Below are 18471 nucleotides of genomic sequence, written 5' to 3' on the forward strand. Positions count from 1 at the left end.
CTTCATGGTTTGACGCTCTCTGCAGTTCCACTTACCGTTGCTATGTTGTGAGCTTCTGTCTTCATTCTTGTTGATTAAGAGTTCTGGCTCCTAAGCCATCGGCTTCCTACTCCCATTTCACAGTGAGTGTGTTATAAGAGGACTTGAATTCTATGACTTCGTTTCCTTTCTCCCTCACCCCCCAACAGATTTGTTGTCAGCTCACTAAATAGAGTAGCCAATCACTTGATTCCCCAAATAACATATAATTCAGAGTAGATTTTAGTCTTAGTTAAGGTCTGTTGTAACCATAAATGGGGTTGAAAAGATGGATAATGCATAGTACTGGGCCTCCCATTATTGATGGTTGCCAAGAGGCCCTCATTTCCTTTTTTTATCTTCTTAATTCTGACCAGCAATGTAAAGCTATGTAGATAAGTTCATCACATTGATTCAACTTTTAAAAGAAAGGGAGAGGTTAGTTACTAAATGATGATTGCAAAGATGTTAGACTTGTGAGTGAGGTTTATTTACTTAACTCAGTTTCCCAAATTTACTCAGTTCACAGTGCCCTTAATGTCTCTGTGTTTTTCACAGCACCAGAGGCCTAATAGTTCTGTTTAATAAATAATTAGGTTCAAAAGACTTAAAAAATTTCTGTGTCCTGCCCTAACTGGTTTGGCTCAATGGATAGAGCGTCACCCTGCAGACTGAAGGGTCCCGAGTTTGTTTCCAGTCAAGAGCATGTACCTTGGTTGTGGGCACATCCCCAGTAGGGGTTGTACAGGAGGCAGCCGGTCGATGTTTCTCATTAATTTTTTACTATTTTAGAGAGTTTCTAACTCTCCCTCTCCCTTCTCTATAAAAAATCAATAAATTATAAAACATTAAAATTCTTTTAAAGTTTCTGTGTTCTAATAGTCTAGAAATTGCTTGAAAATATAGCATAAATTGAGTGAAAAAATAATGTTATTTCTTATATAACCTTAGTTACTTACTGATGGGATGTGTGCACCTGTTGGGCACTGTACACCTGCTCAAATCTTGGAAGTAGAATAGATACTCCCACACTCTTATTTGCTGTTCCATATTGATTTTTGCATAGTCCATTTATTTTATTTTTTTAACCTTTTTATTTTGAACGACTTTCAGAAAAGTTGCAAAAACCAATCAAGGAGTTCTATAGATCCTTGCTTTGCCAGAATGCTGACAAAAATATGATACCATCAAAAAGAATAAAAATAGCCTGTTAAAATTGACTTATCTGAAGCTAGTAGTTCATACAGTGTTTGACGAATATCCCCGTGTTTCCTTTAAATTGTAAGAGAGCCTTCGGTGAGTTCTCTGCAATTGCCTGAGTGTCCTCATGGCGTTGGGGACATATGGACTTACATTTGCTTATGGGGCACTTAACAGTTTTAGTTTATATTTAGAAGTAGGGTAACTATGTTTTGCTCTTTGATTAAGGTACAGAATTGTAAGACATGATTCATGAGGATTTCTTAAAAGTAAATTCCTGTTTATATTAACGTACTTCCAAAAATTCATAGTTTTACTTTCTGTGTAGATCCAATATTCATATATTTTATGGTAAATGATTTTTGGAACTTCTTTTTAAACCTTGTATTCTCATTTTAAAAGGAAATTATGGAAACTCGGTGATAATGAAGTAGAGGTACACTTTAGAAGTTGCATTATTTGTTTTAAATCTGTAATAAAGTATTTTTGATGTTAATATCTTTGCTCTGTTTTAATGTAGAATTGGTGGATCCAAATATTTTTATTCAGCCAATCACAGAAGAACGTGCTTCTAGGACTTTGTATCGCATTGAACTTCTAAGGAAAGTAAGGGAACAGGCGCTCCGCCATCCGCAATTGTGTGAACGCTTGAAGCTTTGCCATCCAAATCCAGACTTGCCAGTCTGGTGGGAATGTGGCCCTCATGATAGGGACTTGCTTATTGGGGCCGCTAAACATGGGGTGAGCCGAACGGACTATCACATCCTTCGTGATCCTGAGCTCTCATTTATGGCAGCACAGAGGAGCTACAGCCAGAACAGGATGGCTCATTCGAGGACCTCCACGCCACTCTTACAGCAATATCAAGCAGCACTTTCTGCCTCTCCTCTTACCTCTCTCCCTAGGATCCTAGATGCTAAAGGGACTGTTCTAGAGGACCTGAAAGCTAAAAATGAAAACCTTAAAGAGGAACCTCAGTCTTCTGAAGAAGAATCCATGTCTTCTGAGGAAACCAGGACACTAATGAAGTCTGAGCCTGTCAGTCCAAAGAATGGGGTTTTACCACAGGCTGTTGGAGAGCAGAAATCTGGCGGAAAGGGGGAAGCAGATAGACGCATGGTTGCCGCCAGAACAGAACCCCTGACTCCAAACCCTGCGTCTACCAAACAGCGCCTCCGCAAAAGAGGGTCAGCATCTAGTTCGGATTCTGACTCTGATTCCGAGAGGTCCTCCTGTTCTTCCAGATCATCGTCTTCCTCGTCTTCCTCCTCCTCTTGTTCCCACTCTCGTTCAGGCTCCAGTTCTTCTTCTTCCTCCTCTTGTTCTTCGGCATCGTCTTCGTCCTCATCGTCTTCCTCGTCTTCCTCCTCCTCTTCGTCGTCATCAGAAGAAAGTGACAGTGAAGAAGAGGAAGTCCAAAAGCGAGGTATATGCATAAATTGCTGTTGCTATTTTAAGACAGGATTACAGGTGAAAAGGAAAAAAATTGGTTTTGATAACTTAAGGGTGTTTAAAATTGTTAGCTTAAATGTTATGTCTACAGATATTCTTAGAGAAGCACTATTGCAAAGGAAACTAGAATTACTTTAATTTTCAGGGCATTGCCAACTGAGTTTGTCAAACAAAGATATTAGTGATATGACACAGTAATTTTATTTCCTTGTGATTGCCTTAAATTTAGTATTAGAGTTTTACTGGAACCAGTTGATCAGTGAACAAACGAAGATAATGTTCTATAACAGCCACCAGGATTCTCTGAGTAAGCAGTCAGACCAATAAGAGTGTCCTAGGCCCTACTTGGCAGCTGTCTACTCAGGAAGATGCAGGATAGGAACTATCAGCAGAGGAGTGGGCAGTGGTCCACTGTGCAGGCACCCTGGCAGCAGTCCAGTTCGGCTACAAGTAAGTGAGTTCCCATCATGTGGGCGCAGTGGACACTCGGGTTTAAAGAACCTCCAGACCTCCCAGAGGCTGGGATCTCCCATAGCAGCTGCATAGGCGTACATTCCAGGGCTGCCCCAGGAATGTAGATCCAATATTCATATATTTTCTCCAGAGATACAGTATCCCCACCCCTTTTCTCCAGAGATACAGTATCCCCATCAGATATTGATGATCCTCTCAGGCCAAAAATAGGCCTATCAGTAGGCCTCTCAGACCAAAAATAGGCCATCAGCCTGTTGTTTACCTGTATTGGGGAAACAGATGTAGACAGTTAAATGAGGGTCAGATTCTTATGCATTAAAGGATGTTCTGTTCACCCTCTGTCCTCAAATTTCTTAGCATCATTTATTTTACTTTTGTGCTAATTTTTAAAATGAGTATTGTATTCTACTTGAATTTTCCTTTTTTTGCTTCTAACTTTTCCAGATGTATCTGAATAATTATATGAGACTTGAAGTTTATGTACAACAGACTTATGCTGTCTGACTTAGACAGTTTCAATTGTCGTTAGCAGGAGGCACCCCTCACATGAAAGCCTACGATGAGGAAAGTGTAGCATCTCTGAGCACTGCCCAGGATGAGACCCAGGATAGCTTCCAGATGAACAATGGCACGCCGGAGTCTGCCTACATCTTGCACAGTGGGTACATGCTGGCAGCTTCCTATTGGCCAAAGGTACGTTAATACTTCCTTGTTGGAACAGTTCTCCTTTTTTCGTATTTTTCTATATTGCTTTATGAAGTAGAAAAATAGGTCACTCCAAATGTAGGATAACGTTTTCGTGTCAGTATTAAAAATATCAAGTACTACTATCAAATAAATTAGATCTACTGAAATGTATATGTTTCTCAATATAACCTTATAATGTCTAGAGTAAAAGAAAATGAATTATTTTGTTCATAAAGAAATTAGTATTCAAGTGCTTCCTTATTAAGTTAGTGCTTTCAACTGAGCCTTCTTGGAGAAATTAATCATTGCAAGTTCTGACCCAAGGAGTACAAAGGTCATGTAAGTGTACGTATATTCAGTGGTAAGAGTTTCGATTAAATTAATACAGTTCTTCTAGAATATGACTAGACTAGTACAAGACTATTTACCGTTGGAAGTGAGCAGGAATAGAGAACTCTCTGCTCCTTTATATACTTCTATGTTTGAATTTTTTTACAGGGGACTTGTATTATTTTTGTCCTTATAAAAACAAAAGTATAGAAAAGTTATCTTTATGATATAGTAATTTTTAACTTTACCAGTGGGAACTTGTGTTTGAATAACTTCATATAGAATTGTGATATGTGTCTGAGAATATGCATACCAAATACACATCTGTTGTTAGTGTTAGATGCATTCAGGCTTGGAGCCATTTGACATCCAAAGGTCTGGCCTAATGGTTAACATTAAACTTTGATGCGGTATGCTCTTCCAGGATCGTGTGATGATCAACCGGCTGGACAGTATTTGCCAGACAGTTCTGAAGGGGAAGTGGCCTGCAGCTAGGAGGAGCTACGATGCCAACACAGTGGCCTCTTTCTATACCACAAAGCTGCTGGACAGCCCTGGCGCCGCCACAGAGCTCGGAGAGCCCAGCGTGCCCACTCCTCCCCGTGCCGCTGTGAAGGAAGAGCATGACCAGGCAGCACAGATGTCAGAGGTGAAGAAGCATGTGCGAGAAAAGGAGTTTACAGTGAAAATCAAAGACGTATGTGTATTTTTATTGCCCTAGGGCCTGGTTGCGATTGTGGTGTGCAGCATGCTTTTCCTGCAAATGGCTGCCTGCTCTAACTCTTACTTCCTTCACATACTTGTTTTCTGGTATTTGGATTATTTTCCTTTTGATATCCAGGTTATTATACTTGAATACTCTACTAGAGGGATCATCATTAAATATGTTTCTCTACCTATACTTCTGAAAATAGTCCTTCTGCTGATCAAGATGCTTTCTTAAACAGTCTGACAGTTTCTAATGTTTCGGTTCTTCTATATAATCTTTCAATGGTATGTCAGTGCACTTTCTGTTTTAAACATTTAGCATGCCCTGTTTTCAGTAACCTTTTATTTTTTTCTGTGTGATTTTTGAAGCACAATTTACTACTCAGTGTCTTACACTCTCTAAAATGTCATTTGAATAACGTATATAGAGATGTATGTCCATAGCTGAAAGTTACAATGTACTGGTCATGTGAAAAACTTTGTTTTGCTCATAAAAGTGTGTATAGTACCTGGATATTTTTTTTCCACTTCAGATAGACATTGGTTTAATGTTTTCTTCGATTGATTTGTGAGCAAAAGAGTGATAACTTAATGTTTCAGGGTTACTTCACTTTTTCTAAGTAAAACATTTCTCTAGGTATCCTGTATGAGATTATGTAAATTGATCCTTACTTAATAATGATGATTGTTTCCCAGGAAGGTGGTTTGAAGCTGACATTTCAGAAGCAAGGATTTGCTCAGAAAAGGCCACCCGACTCTGAGGACGGCGGGCTGGGCCAGCAGCAGCACCTCCCTCGGCTGCGGGAGCTTCAGGTTGCATCTGAGACCAGCCTCGCCAGTGCTGCCAAGTGTTCGCCCGTGTCAGGTGAATATCCTGGTGTAACCACCTTAGTGTGAAGTATTTCCTGTCATTTCCAAAGCCTCTTTCTTTTATCTGCTCTCCGAATAAAAATTCATTTGTCCTTTAATGTGAAAGCATAGAGGCCAATGTAGTTTTGGGAGCTTATATATTTGGGTGAAAATATCATTTTATCAAGTACCTTTATTCAGATAAGAGTTCAAATAGTATTTCAACATGAGAATAAATTATAAATTTAAAGAAAAACACCTAAGTCACACGTGGATGGTGTTTGGTAGAGCAAGTTAAAGTGAGAAGCTTTGGGAAGGTTATAGAGACAGTGTAGTGAAGGTAGCCACAAGATACAGGAATAATTTATGTCTCATCCCTGAAAGAATGGTCTTTTATTCTCATGGGACCCGGGCAGGAAAAAGACTGATACTGGTGAGAGATTTGTGTCAGATCAGAGCCTGCTTAGGAAGATGAATCTTGGTTATGGGCAACATAAAAAACTGAGCTGGAGTCCTAGCTGGTTCGGCTCAGTGAGTAGAGTACATGCCCAGGTTTCGAGGTCGATCCCCAGTTGGGTGTGTGCAGGAGGCAGCCGATCAATGATTCTCTTTCATCACTGATGTTTCTCTCTCTCTCCCCCTTTCTCTTTGAAATCAATAAAAATATATATATTTTATAAAAAGCTGAGCGGGGGAGGAATTGGTTTTAATGTTCATGCAAGAATGGGGATTAATGTAAGACATTTCATTTACATTAGAATAGGAAGCCATGAAAAGTTCTTATAAAAAAGAATAGTATTTTTTAAAGTGGCACATTAAATTAAGAAAGTTTATTATAGGTAGAATATAGTGAAAGAATTTTCAAATCCTGTAATAATTTATTAATATGCTTATAATAAAATTTACTGTGTGGCCATAATAAAAGCATTTATATGCAGAAATGATGTTTACCGGTAATTGTTGTAATTAGTTATTCTTTACCCTATGATTTTGAATTTTTGAAACTGAGAAGTAGGAAGGTAGTTAATTTTTATAAGATTGCACAGCCAACCACAGGACTTGCTCAAAGAATTTTCCCTGAATGATTGAAAATATATTTCATACTAGGGCAGTGAACCCTTTAAAACAAAGATCTGATCCTTAATAATATTTCTTTTAGTAAGAGTGCTCTAGATTGTGTAATACTCTTTAAGGAAAGGAACTGATTACTTAACTCTTCCTTCAACTATCATAGTACCTTGTACGTAGGAATTTGATAAATATCTACTTATTGGAATGACTGAATGCATGAAACTGTTTCATTTATATATCTTTCAAACAGTTTTTGTGTGATCAAGTGCCTACTGAAATAAGGAATGAGTGTAATTTTGTAACTGAACAGTTAGTGGTGATCTTAAAGAAAATACCTCACCTAGGTTGGAGCAGAATGGACTATGGGAAATTCAGGAATGAGTTCATTGCAATAAAGAGGAACACAATAGAGACAAACCTTTTAAACATGTTAAAAATTGTAAAAAATGCAGAAGTTCATTTTTCATTTGTTTGAATTAGGCCATTTTTTTAAAGTTTAGAAGAATTTAATGTAGAAAAAGTCATTGTGGCACAAGAAAGCAAAGCTATGTTATAAAACAAGCTGCTGGCAAAAGTAGGAATAAATGGATTCCAAGAAAAGGGAAAAGTTTATCTTGTACACAAGAAAAGCATGCTTCTCCCTCTAAAAGGGCAAGTATCCTATATAATAAAAGGCTAATATCGGAACATCGGAACCACCACTTGCTCTGAGACACAGCTCCTGTGTTGAACATCTGCCCCCTGGTGGTCAGTGTGCTCCCCCTGTGGGGGCTCAGCCAGAATGCCTCCGCAGCAGCACTAATAATGTCCAACTGCTGTCTTAGGCCTGCTCCTTAAGCCAGCAGTTGGACATCTCCCAGGACCTCCTGGACTGCCAGAGGGTGCAGGCCAGGCTGAGGGACTCCCCCCAGTTCACGAATTTCATGTACTGGGCCTCTGGTAAGAAGATAAGTGAATATCTGTGTAGGGGAGGTGAGTAAATAAGTCAAAGGTTAAAAGAGGCCTAAATTTATAATGCTCCAAATTTTTAAATGACAAAATTGTTGGTGTTTTTAAGTCATAAGAATTGCTTGATTTAGGACATATAAACTAGAACTAACACTTCTGTGTATTTTAAAAAGTGATTGCTTTTAATATGTTTAAGAACAAGATTTTTATCACTATTTTTTATTTTAAATTTGATTAGGTACCTCCAATCAATCTGCCGCTGGTGCCAATGGAGTTATATTAGACAGCCAACCTATAGTCAAAAAGAGGCGGGGAAGGAGGAAGAATGTAGAAGGTGCTGACATCCTCTTTTTTAACAAAAATAAACCACCTAATCATGTAAGTAAAACCATACTTGAAAACTAATGATCCCTGAGTGCAAAATTCAACCAAAGAAAGTTATATATTACTGTTTTGTGAATGTTTTGTAGACTAATAATTAGTAAATTAGAAGTACACTACATAGTCTTAGATTGTATCTCAGTAGAATTCCACCGTGGCCAAGATTCATGAAAACCTTAAACTTGAAAGATTTTGCAGACTTTTAAACAGTTTATTTTCTTATTGTTCAAAGGGAAATCTTTTAGTAGGACAAAATTAGAATAATAAAACATGGAAACAAAATTTTCTTTTGGTGTTTTCTCCAGGTTACTTTGGGCTTACCCACCTCACAAATTACTCCAGGGATAAACTCAGCACTGTCCTATCCTCAGCCTCAAGGCATTCCTGACACAGAAAGTCCAGTCCCAGTGATTCACCTGAAAGATGGAACAAGACTTGCTGGTGATGACGCACCCAAGAGAAAGGATTTGGAAAAATGGCTTAAGGAGCACCCAGGTTATGTGGAAGATTTAGGAGCTTTCATTCCTGTAGGTGACCATTTACAAATCTTGGTTTATGTTGTTTCTGTGATTTACCAAACCTCTAATGATAAAGCTTAAATTCTTACCCACTTTTAATTCAATTAAAAATATGAGAATTGTTAGTTTAGCGCTGTAAATTTACAGGTTACAAAATATGTATTGTCAGTAAATTATTATTTTTTTAAATATATTTTATTGATTTTTCACAGAGAGGAAGGGAGATAGAGAGCCAGAAACATCAGTGAGAGAGACACATTGACCAGCTGCCTCCTGCACACCCCCCACTGGGGACGTACCCGCAGCCAATGTACGTGCCCTTGACCGGAATCGAACCCCGGACCCTCGGTTCGCAGGCCGACTCTCTATCCACTGAGCCAAATCGGTCCCGGCAGTAAATTATTATTAAAACTATTGTGTGCTGGTTGCTATTTTAAAAGATTTTCTTATTGCAGCAAAGGAATCTTTATTAATTGTTTAAACTTGTATCCATTTATTATTTTTGTTTATTTTTCACTGCAAATGAACTTTTTATTGTAATGTTTGGTATAATTTTGTTAAGATTTTAATAACACTTTTAAAAGCAGCTTTTATTACAATAAATAATATGAACTAATAGCTAATTTAACTTTCCTAGGATACTTGAACGATTTCTTGATCACATGTGCTATTGTGATATATATATATATATATATATATATATATATATATATATAGCTAATAATTATAACATGGTGTATATATACTGTAACGGGTATGTATAAAATGTCATGGATGCAAATAAAAGAATGATTACTCTGTGTAGGCAGAGTAAAGTATCTGGGGAAAGACAGAAGGAAAACAGAGTTGACATGTAATTGACGGATCATAAACGATTTACTGGGCATTTGACCACGTTATTATAGAGGAGCATATTCTAGCGTTACAAAACAATTCTGAAGAGAGTCAAATGAAGATAGGAGTGTAAGGCATATACATAAAACAATGACCAGTCTGATATTACAAATCTGTGGGGGAATAGTAACTGGATGAAAAGGTTGAATTAGATCCTGGCTGTGATGGAATTGGTATGCCACGCTGAAGAGTTTGAGCATTAGTCCCTTTAAGTGTTCTGATTGGCTAGAAAGAGCTACAAACATCCAGCCCTGTTTTGTTGACAGTTGCAAAACGAAGCAGCATGGAAAGAGTTGTTTTGTTTCATTTTTTATAGCAAAGGTGGAGATTTATTGAAGAACAAGTATAGGCTCCCACATGGGAAGGGGGAAAGGGTTCCGAAAAAGCTTTTATTGCAAGATTTTGCCTCTCACAGGCTGCAGGATCTTGAGGGAGATGAACTCTGAGCCTGGAGTCTCATTTGTAAAATAAGAAGAATGTCTTTGAGAATTGTGACAATTATGTGAGAAGAGAGAAGAAAGTCTGTCTGTGAGATGACAAGAAGTGAAAGCCACTAGTCCATGTAGCACACATCTGAATTGAGTCAGAACCCAGAGAAAAATCTGATGTTTCAGGTGAAATTTAGCAGGAAAAGAAAGGGAACTCTACAATTTAGAGGAAGCTGCGCCAGCATTATTGGTAACCTCTGTAAGCAGTGCTGTAGGCACACAGTGGTCTTTGACGGCATTACAGAAGGAACCAGCAATGTCTTTATGCCGGGAGCCTACTCTCATCCAGGATGATCATGATGCATTATCCTTCTGATGGCTGAGAATAATGTTTAAATTTATCACTGGAGGAAAAGATTGGTGCAATAATTTTTAAAGTCTTATTTAATATTGTTATATTAAATATAAAAATATTTAAAGATTACACATTTTTAGAGTTTAACTACTGGGTGAATTCTCCTATATGAAATATTAAAGATATAACATGGAAGATATGTTATATAATAAGTGACATATCTTCATTATTACCAGATTAAATTACTTCCACCAGCCCGTTTGCACTGTTTGCACACGTGAAGATTTTAAGGCTCTTTCTGCGTCTTTTGTTTTAGAGAACGCAGCTCCATGAAGGGAGGCCCAAACAAAAGAGGCATCGCTGCCGAAACCCCAACAAGCTAGACGTCAACAGTCTCACTGGGGAGGAGCGTGTCCAGCTGATTAACAGAAGAAATGCCAGAAAGGTAGTTACATCTGCGCTGTTCTTTTCTGTGGATTCAATACTTAAGAGATCTCTCAAACTCTCTCTGTTATGCAGTATTTTCTAGCACGTCCGGAAATGGGTTGAACCTAGCAGATTTGCGGGGGAAGGTGTGGACTGTAATTTTCTCTCTTTGGTTAAGCTGTTGAATGGAATAAAGAAGGCACTTTTCCTAGCTGTGCCTGAGCTTTGGCACTGCCCAGAACACTCCGTCCAAGGCAGTGGTTCTCCGCGGGGGCAGTTTTGTCCTCCAGGAACTCGGTAATGTCTGGAGACATTTTCGATAGCCACCCAAGCGTAGTGAGGTGGTGGGTGGAAGCGGGGGAGGGCAGGAGGAGGATGCTTTTGGCCTCCAGTGGTAGAGGCCGGCGATGCTGATAACTGTGCAGCGCAGAGGGCCGCCCTCCACACCGCAGTTCTCAAACGTCTCTAGCGCGAAGGTGGAGAAACCATGATGAAGTGGGACGATTCTCTCTTCACAACCGGGACAGACTTATGTTTTTATCACTGTGAGTAGTGAGGTATAGTGAGAACTAAAATTACATACGTCAAGTCCTTAGCACAATACCTGGCATATAATAATAATAATATATATTTATGGGCCAGAGACCCTATGCTAAAGCACTTAACTTGTATCTTTTTATCTTCATAAAACCCTATGGGAGAAGTGTTATTCCCATTTTTATAGATAAGAAAACTGAGGCTCAGAGATATCTATTGGTTGGCTTAAGTTTCCTCTTAACTAGGCTATACTACCTATCCAGCACAGTTAAGTACACAGTAAATGATAATTATTTATTTTCCTACTCTAGTTATTTTACTTAAAACACTAACAATTTAAATTTCCTCGTGTTTTTACAGGGGTGGGCAAAAGTAGTTGATAGTTGTGAATACACAGAACAGTTTATTCGTGTATTATTATTTATTAATAATGTGTTATTTTCCATATGAACAATACCCTGAATAGTATTTTAGTAGTCCTTATGAGTTGAGGTAGTCCTTTTTAATATAATAAAGATTGTCAAAGGTTCAAAGAATACATGTTTTAAAGAATTATACTGTATAAATTCTGAACAAAAGCAAGACTTGTCTCCATATGTAATAGTGTTTTACGTGTGTAACAGTCCTTTTGTTTACAGGTTGGAGGTGCATTTGCTCCTCCTCTGAAAGATTTATGTAGATTCCTGAAAGAAAATTCAGAATATGGAGTCGCTCCTGAATGGGGAGACGTTGTTAAACAATCTGTGAGTATTTCATAAACACTAACTCAGTTATCATTTAAAAAGTTAGATGCCAATTAGTTTTATGCCTGAACAATGCCACAAAGAATAACCAAAGACGTGGGGAAAGAACTACATAAAAGTCATAATATAGTATTAAAAAATTGGGAATATGCTAATAGTTTACCCATATGTTATAAAACCATGCAAATATTTGAAAAAATTGTATCTTAGAGGCACATTAATGAGAAGGCAGAGAAGTTCACAGGCTGTGAAATGGGATAGTGGTTAATCTCTTGGAATAGCCAGGCCTAACCACGAGGTCAGTGCTGAGTGAATAATAGCAATTATTTCTGTGGGTGTCCAGTGAAAAGTACAGGTTATAGTGGGGAGCAGTCTCGGTGTGACAAGGTCCGGAGGAGACAGTGTTGCACAAGGCGGGCTGTCTGGCACCCGCTCCCTTGGCCCCCTGAGGCTTGCCAGTTTGCAGACAAAGCAGGATACTATGAGACAGACAAAAGATGGGATTGGGAGGGCAGACAGTTCAAGATTGCAGCCCAGAATTTATTTCTCACAGCATATTTATGCAGTTATGATTACATAAGTATCAGGTGAGCATAAGCAATTTTATTATTCGATCTGCACCCTTTTTCTTGCTAGCCTTTACAGACTTGCCAGCTTCCCTCTGACCTGCCTCATGGCTATAGCCAGCTTCCTTGTTTTCCCAGCCATCCGGCTTACTTCCCTTTTCTCACATTCTGTCTGTCTCATAGTATCCTGCTTTGTCTGCAAACTGGCAAGCCTCAGGGGGCCAAGGGAGCGGGTGCCAGACAGCCCGCCTTGTGCAACACTGTCTCCTCCGGACCTTGTCACACCGAGACCGCTCCCCACAGTTACACAGCTGTGTGCAGTGTGATTCCATTTTCTTTTAGAATTGTAGAATCTGTGTTTATGTACAAAAGAAAAACGGAAGCACACATTCTGACACATTTGCTGTGGCTGTCTCTGAATGGTGAAGTTGCATACTTTTGTTGTTTTGTTTTTTGCTGTGGAACCTAGTGCTTATATAAAGAGGACAAATAAGTTGTTCCATTCCAAACACAATTTAAAAACAATCCTATGAGATGACTTTAAACCGTTGTCTGGAACTGAGCGGTCACAGCTGGTAGCTTGTAGGCCCGTGTGGCTATGGAGCATTTGAAATATGACTTGTCTGAATTAAAATGTGTTGTAAGAGTGAAACACTGACTTTGGATTTTGAAGACTTGGTTTAGAAAAAAGAATATAAGGTATCTCAGTAATTTTCACAGATTACATATTAAACTGATAATATTTTGCTTATATTATGTTAAATAGATTATATTACAAAAACTAATGTTATCTATTTCTATTTTACCTTTTAATGTTGCTGCTAGAAAATTTAAAATTGCTTATGTAACTTACATTATCTTTTTGTTGGACAATGCTGGTCTGAAGGTACTAAACTCCTAAAAATTCTAGGATTTTTGAGTCCGAGAAAGTCAGGGAGAATAGTAAGAAAGTATAGATTGTTCTCTATTATCCTGGACTTGGTGCTTTCCAGTCTGTAGGTGCTGCTGCATTCTGAGCCAAGGGATTTTTCCCTTGTAGAGTGTCTTTTTCAGTTTTGCTATGTTCCTGATTTCCAAACTGATAGTCAAAAGATTCATATGAAACCTCTCATTTTAACCTTACCCACCCACTCACTTCCTCTGTCCTTTCCTTATTGTTATTCCAGCTTAGAAGAGGGGTACTAATTTAGTCTTCCAGAACAGTTCATGATACAAAACAAGTAAGGGTGTAGGGAGTAACCCTCAAGAAACAATTTCTTTGGACTTCCCATTTTCTAAAATTATTCTACAAATGGGTGTGTCCCCTTTCGGAGGAAAGCTAGAAGGCTCTCTGCTCTCTTATAGCATAAAATGAGGTGGAAGAGCTGTTTCAAACCACTAAAAATTATAAGAAATTAGACTATCTCTTGCATGATTGATTATGATACAGAGCTTATTAATAAGTATCTATTTTTTTAAATATTTTTTTATTGATTTTTTTACAGAGAAGAGAGGGAGAGAGAGTTAGAAACATTGATGAGAGAGAAACATCTATCACCTGCCTCCTGCACACCCCCTACTGGGGATGTGCCCGCAACCAAGGTACATGCCCTTGACCGGAATCGAACCTGAGACCCTTGCGTCTACAGGCCAACGCTCTATATCCACTGAGCCAGACCAGTTAGGGCAATAATTATCTACTTTTAATAGATTACTTGCATCATAAGATAATAGCTATTGATTTTAATATAGCTGTTATTAATGATTTTCTTTTTCAGGGGTTTCTTCCAGAAAGTATGTATGAGCGGATTCTCACGGGCCCTATTGTGCGAGAGGAAGTAAGCCGGCGAGGGAGGCGGCCTAAAAGTGGGATCTCGAAGGCCACCGCGGCGGCGGCGTCTGCCAGTGCCCCCAGTGCTGCAGGCAGTCCTTTGTTAGCGAATGGATTACTTCCAGGTATGGATCTCACAACTCTCCAGGCCTTACAACAAAACCTGCAAAACTTGCAGTCACTGCAAGTGACCGCGGGGCTGATGGGAATGCCTGCCGGCCTTTCTTCGGGAGGAGAAGCTAAAAGCGTGGCCGCCATGTTCCCCATGCTGCTGTCCGGAATGCCTGGATTACCAAATCTGTTGGGCATGGGCGGACTCTTGACAAAGCCTGCAGAATCTGGAGCAGAAGAGAAAAAGGGCAATGACTGTAAGGAGCTAGAAGGAAAAAAAGAAAGGACAGAAAGCCAAAAGTCAGAGAATGGTGGAGAAAACTCTGTGTCAAGTTCTCCTTCAACATCCTCTACCGCTGCACTAAATGCGGCTGCAGCTGCCAACTCCCTAGCTCTTAACCCGCTGCTACTCTCTAATATACTCTATCCAGGGCTTCTCACTCCAGGCCTTAATCTTCATATTCCAGCTTTGTCCCAGCCCAGTACTTTTGATGTACAGAAAAGCAAGAGCAGTGGCTTAGGCTCGTCTAAGTCTGTGGAAGTAAAGGAAGAAGATTCCAGAGTTAGCGATCAGGAAGACAAAGGGGCCACTGAGCCGAGTCCTCTCAATGAAAACAGCACAGATGAGGGTTCAGAGAAAGCCGATGCTTCCTCTGGATCTGACAGTACCTCGTCGTCATCCGAGGACTCAGATTCTAGTAACGAAGACTGATTCCCAGACTATGCTTAAATTATGAACTGGCTTTGGATTTTTTCCCCTTTAATTATCATTGTAAATACCCCAGTGTGGAGTGCATCCATAACTTACTGACCGAACATTTCAGTTATTTGTTTAGAAGTGCACACTGCTTTCAGAGACATTTTGCATGTAATATTTCTTAAGGTTCATAAGTTTTTGAACTCGTATGTACTATCAACTACATAAAGGTGTAAAATTACAACAAAAGGCATTATAATTTTGTTGGGGGTTAATTTTATGAAAATTATGCTCAATAAGAGTTGTATATTTAATATATTTGCAGTGAACACAGAATACTTTATGCATATTACTGATTTAATTTGAATATAGTTTTACAGCCTCCTTGACACCTATAATTTACAGATCAAAACTCAGCAATAATTTGGGCAGCTAATGAATGTCATGAAAGCTGTAGAATCTACATCACCATTCATTGCTTTAATTACATGAACATGCTCTAGTGTTTTGATGCACTGCTGATGTTTCCAATTCAGGTACAAGTATGTTTGGAAGAAGAAATAAGTTTCCCAATCAGCCAATTTAACTGGCTACCTGTTACCTCAGCTGAGTTAGTTTAGGAAGTTTACATTCGTTTCTAATTCTATACTTGTTTTCAGGGGTTTTTTAAACACATCCTCTATATCATGTTAATCTGGCGAGAAATATGACTTGCTTTTCGCTGAACTTAACTCTGGTATTAGTGAAGTCGAGTCATAACATAATCCTGTGTCATGTGACTTTGGCACCCGCTAGACACACCGAGTTTTCACTTCACAAAGTCTGGCCTCCCATTACAAATAATTATAGCTCAGATAAGTACTGTCTGCTTCCCAGGGTTCTGAAAAGGCAAACTCATGAAATGCCACTGAAAAGAACTTCCAGCACAGCATACTTCATGTAAAAGGATTGTTCGTTCGCTTTCTTTGTGTAGATTCCTAGTTGTGTTTTACGTTACGGTCCCATTCCACAATGAACAGAGAACAGCGGTAAAGTGATGTGCAAACAGTCTAAATTCATCTTGAGTTTTTTCTAGGTGTAGGCAGACTACATGTTGCCCAGAATCAGTGTTGGGTGTTCAGTTTATATTAAATATACTGAGTCGCCCATTTTGAAAATGCACTTTGAATAATCTCAAAAAATATACGAGTTTATACCTGTAAACCACAAAACGAAGCCCAAGGCTTCCGAACATTTTCTTAGAGCTCTTTACTTACCATGTAGAATTTGTCTGATCTTTGATTTGTGATACAGTTCCTCCTTCTAAAGCTGCTATTATTCAGACAAGGTAGAGGTCCAGGTTTATCTGCAAATACATATAAAACAAAGAACTGAATGGGATGTAAAATACCACTTATATCCTAAGGAGAGATAGATGCTAGCGTTCTTCTGGTACTTGAATAAGTCAGTGATAAAGTTTGCAAGGGGATACAGTTAGGGTGGAATACGTACTCCACTTCTCTTTCACAGGAAATAAAAACCACTTTCAGTATGTTTTGATTATAGAAATCTATTGCTTTGTCATGAATTAAGCAATTATATTGGATTTTACAAGACATTTACCAGTAAATTATGTTTCGGTATGTAAAATAACTAGCCCCTTATTAGAGAGACAGTGTTATATGTATTTACAAAAGCTATGTAAGTTCCATTGGGATTGTATTGATTTTTGTATTTTTCCAAAGTAGTACATTGAATTGCTAGTCCTTTATGCAATGTCTTAGCAATAGTCACCCTACGGCCCCTCCAGAAGTGCGTAGTAATTTTTCATCATGAAAACAATAAGTTATACACTTAGTCTCTTCCCTTTGCAGTATTGCACTTTTGTTTAACCAGAGCACACCTTTGAGATAGCCAAAGTTTTTCACACACAGTACACTAGGTTGCCGATGAAGTATGTCATCACTATCCAGAGCTCCCTTCCCTCACTCTACTTCTACCCACATGATCTTTATTACTTTCCCCAATTAAAAAATAAAAAGAAAAGAAAAAGGGGGGGAAAGCCCTAGATCTAATTTATATCAAATTTATGAGATAAAGTATTTTCCTAATTAATACTCAAGTGAATTTGGTTAACATCTTAGTTATTCCCTTTCTATGTAATAAGGTAATTGCCGTTTTAAAAGTATTAAGGCTGATATTAACTTTAAACATTCTCTTGAGTTTCAAGACACTTCTGTTATTGGTTAGGGGAAAGTTATCCAGCTATCAGGTTTTTGTGTTTTTTTTAATTAAAAAAAACATGCAAATATGGTTGTAGAGAGTTAAGGGTTATAAGGAAAAAAATCAGTAGAATTACTTGATACTAAAGTTGCATTTGAAAGGATATCCAAGTATGTGTTGGTAGTTACTAAAAGAATTATAGCTGTTATTGCCTTGTATTTATAGTCCTTGTTTCAGGTTTCATGATACAAGTCTTGGTCCAACTTTTCTTTTGGACATTTGCAATATTTACCAGTTGTGTTTTGTGTAGTCTGAATTTGCGTTCTGTAGTTGAGCAAACGTCTTAAAAAGTCATTTGTAATTTATTAAATTACTTTCTATGATGTTCTATAGAGCAAATGGAAGTTTAATTATTTTTTATTAAACATATTCTTTGACTACCCATGATGTCAGCCTCTGTACATGACAAGATTTCTTTTTTTTTTTTATTGAATTTTATATAGCTCATTTATCTTCAAAGTTATGAAAGCACCCATAGTCCTGAATCTTTAAAAGGAAAGTATACTGGGGAAGAATTTTTAAAAGGAAGAATTTGGTAATAATTATATCCACAACATTATTATTTCCTTAAGTTTTCTTCCCCGGGATCTTGAAAAATAATCCAGAAGGACTCAGATATGCCTAACCTTGAAAAGGGGCTCATTTGGAAATCAGTAATTATTTTTTTATGTAATCTTATGACTCAATTCATGGCCATTATTGGTAGTGTTTTTTGTAAAGATGAAAAGACTTGTTTTTTCTAAAGTAAAACAGTGGAGTCTCGTGATACACTCATTTAACTTGAACACTTTTAACTTTGCTTTTATGCTTAGAAAACCTCTTTTTCTTTTTTCGTACAATATAGCATGTAAACACAAGCCAACTGCTTCATCTAGCGCTAACCCAGAAGACCGGTAATCCACTCTGATGCTGGAGGAAGACGTGGCCGCGTCGGTGCTTTTGAGAGAAGATACACTATACACTTATGTGTTCTGTATTTTGTGAGCTGTAGGAGGGAAAAGAGTGA

The 18471-nt window shown here is 38.3% G+C and overlaps 1 protein-coding gene across 4 annotated transcripts in view; it reads left to right on the forward strand.

Annotated features, from left to right (window-relative positions):
* Window positions 1-17847, forward strand: part of CHD9 (chromodomain helicase DNA binding protein 9) — a 139730-nt gene extending 121883 nt beyond the window's left edge. For all 4 annotated transcript variants that reach the window (XM_084905451.1, XM_084905452.1, XM_084905453.1 and 1 more), the window contains 9 exons: window positions 1739-2644; window positions 3674-3837; window positions 4586-4858; window positions 5566-5734; window positions 7976-8115; window positions 8424-8645; window positions 10630-10758; window positions 11915-12019; window positions 14343-17847. In XM_084905451.1, the coding sequence (XP_084761577.1) occupies window positions 1739-2644; window positions 3674-3837; window positions 4586-4858; window positions 5566-5734; window positions 7976-8115; window positions 8424-8645; window positions 10630-10758; window positions 11915-12019; window positions 14343-15218 (2984 nt within the window). In that variant the 3' untranslated portion in view covers window positions 15219-17847. The remainder of the gene's footprint in view (window positions 1-1738; window positions 2645-3673; window positions 3838-4585; window positions 4859-5565; window positions 5735-7975; window positions 8116-8423; window positions 8646-10629; window positions 10759-11914; window positions 12020-14342) is intronic.
* Window positions 17848-18471: the final 624 nt, after the last annotated feature.

Source organism: Pipistrellus hanaki (genome assembly GCF_964339955.1).
Source record: "Pipistrellus hanaki genome assembly, chromosome: 15".
Taxonomy (NCBI): Eukaryota; Metazoa; Chordata; class Mammalia; order Chiroptera; family Vespertilionidae; genus Pipistrellus; species Pipistrellus hanaki.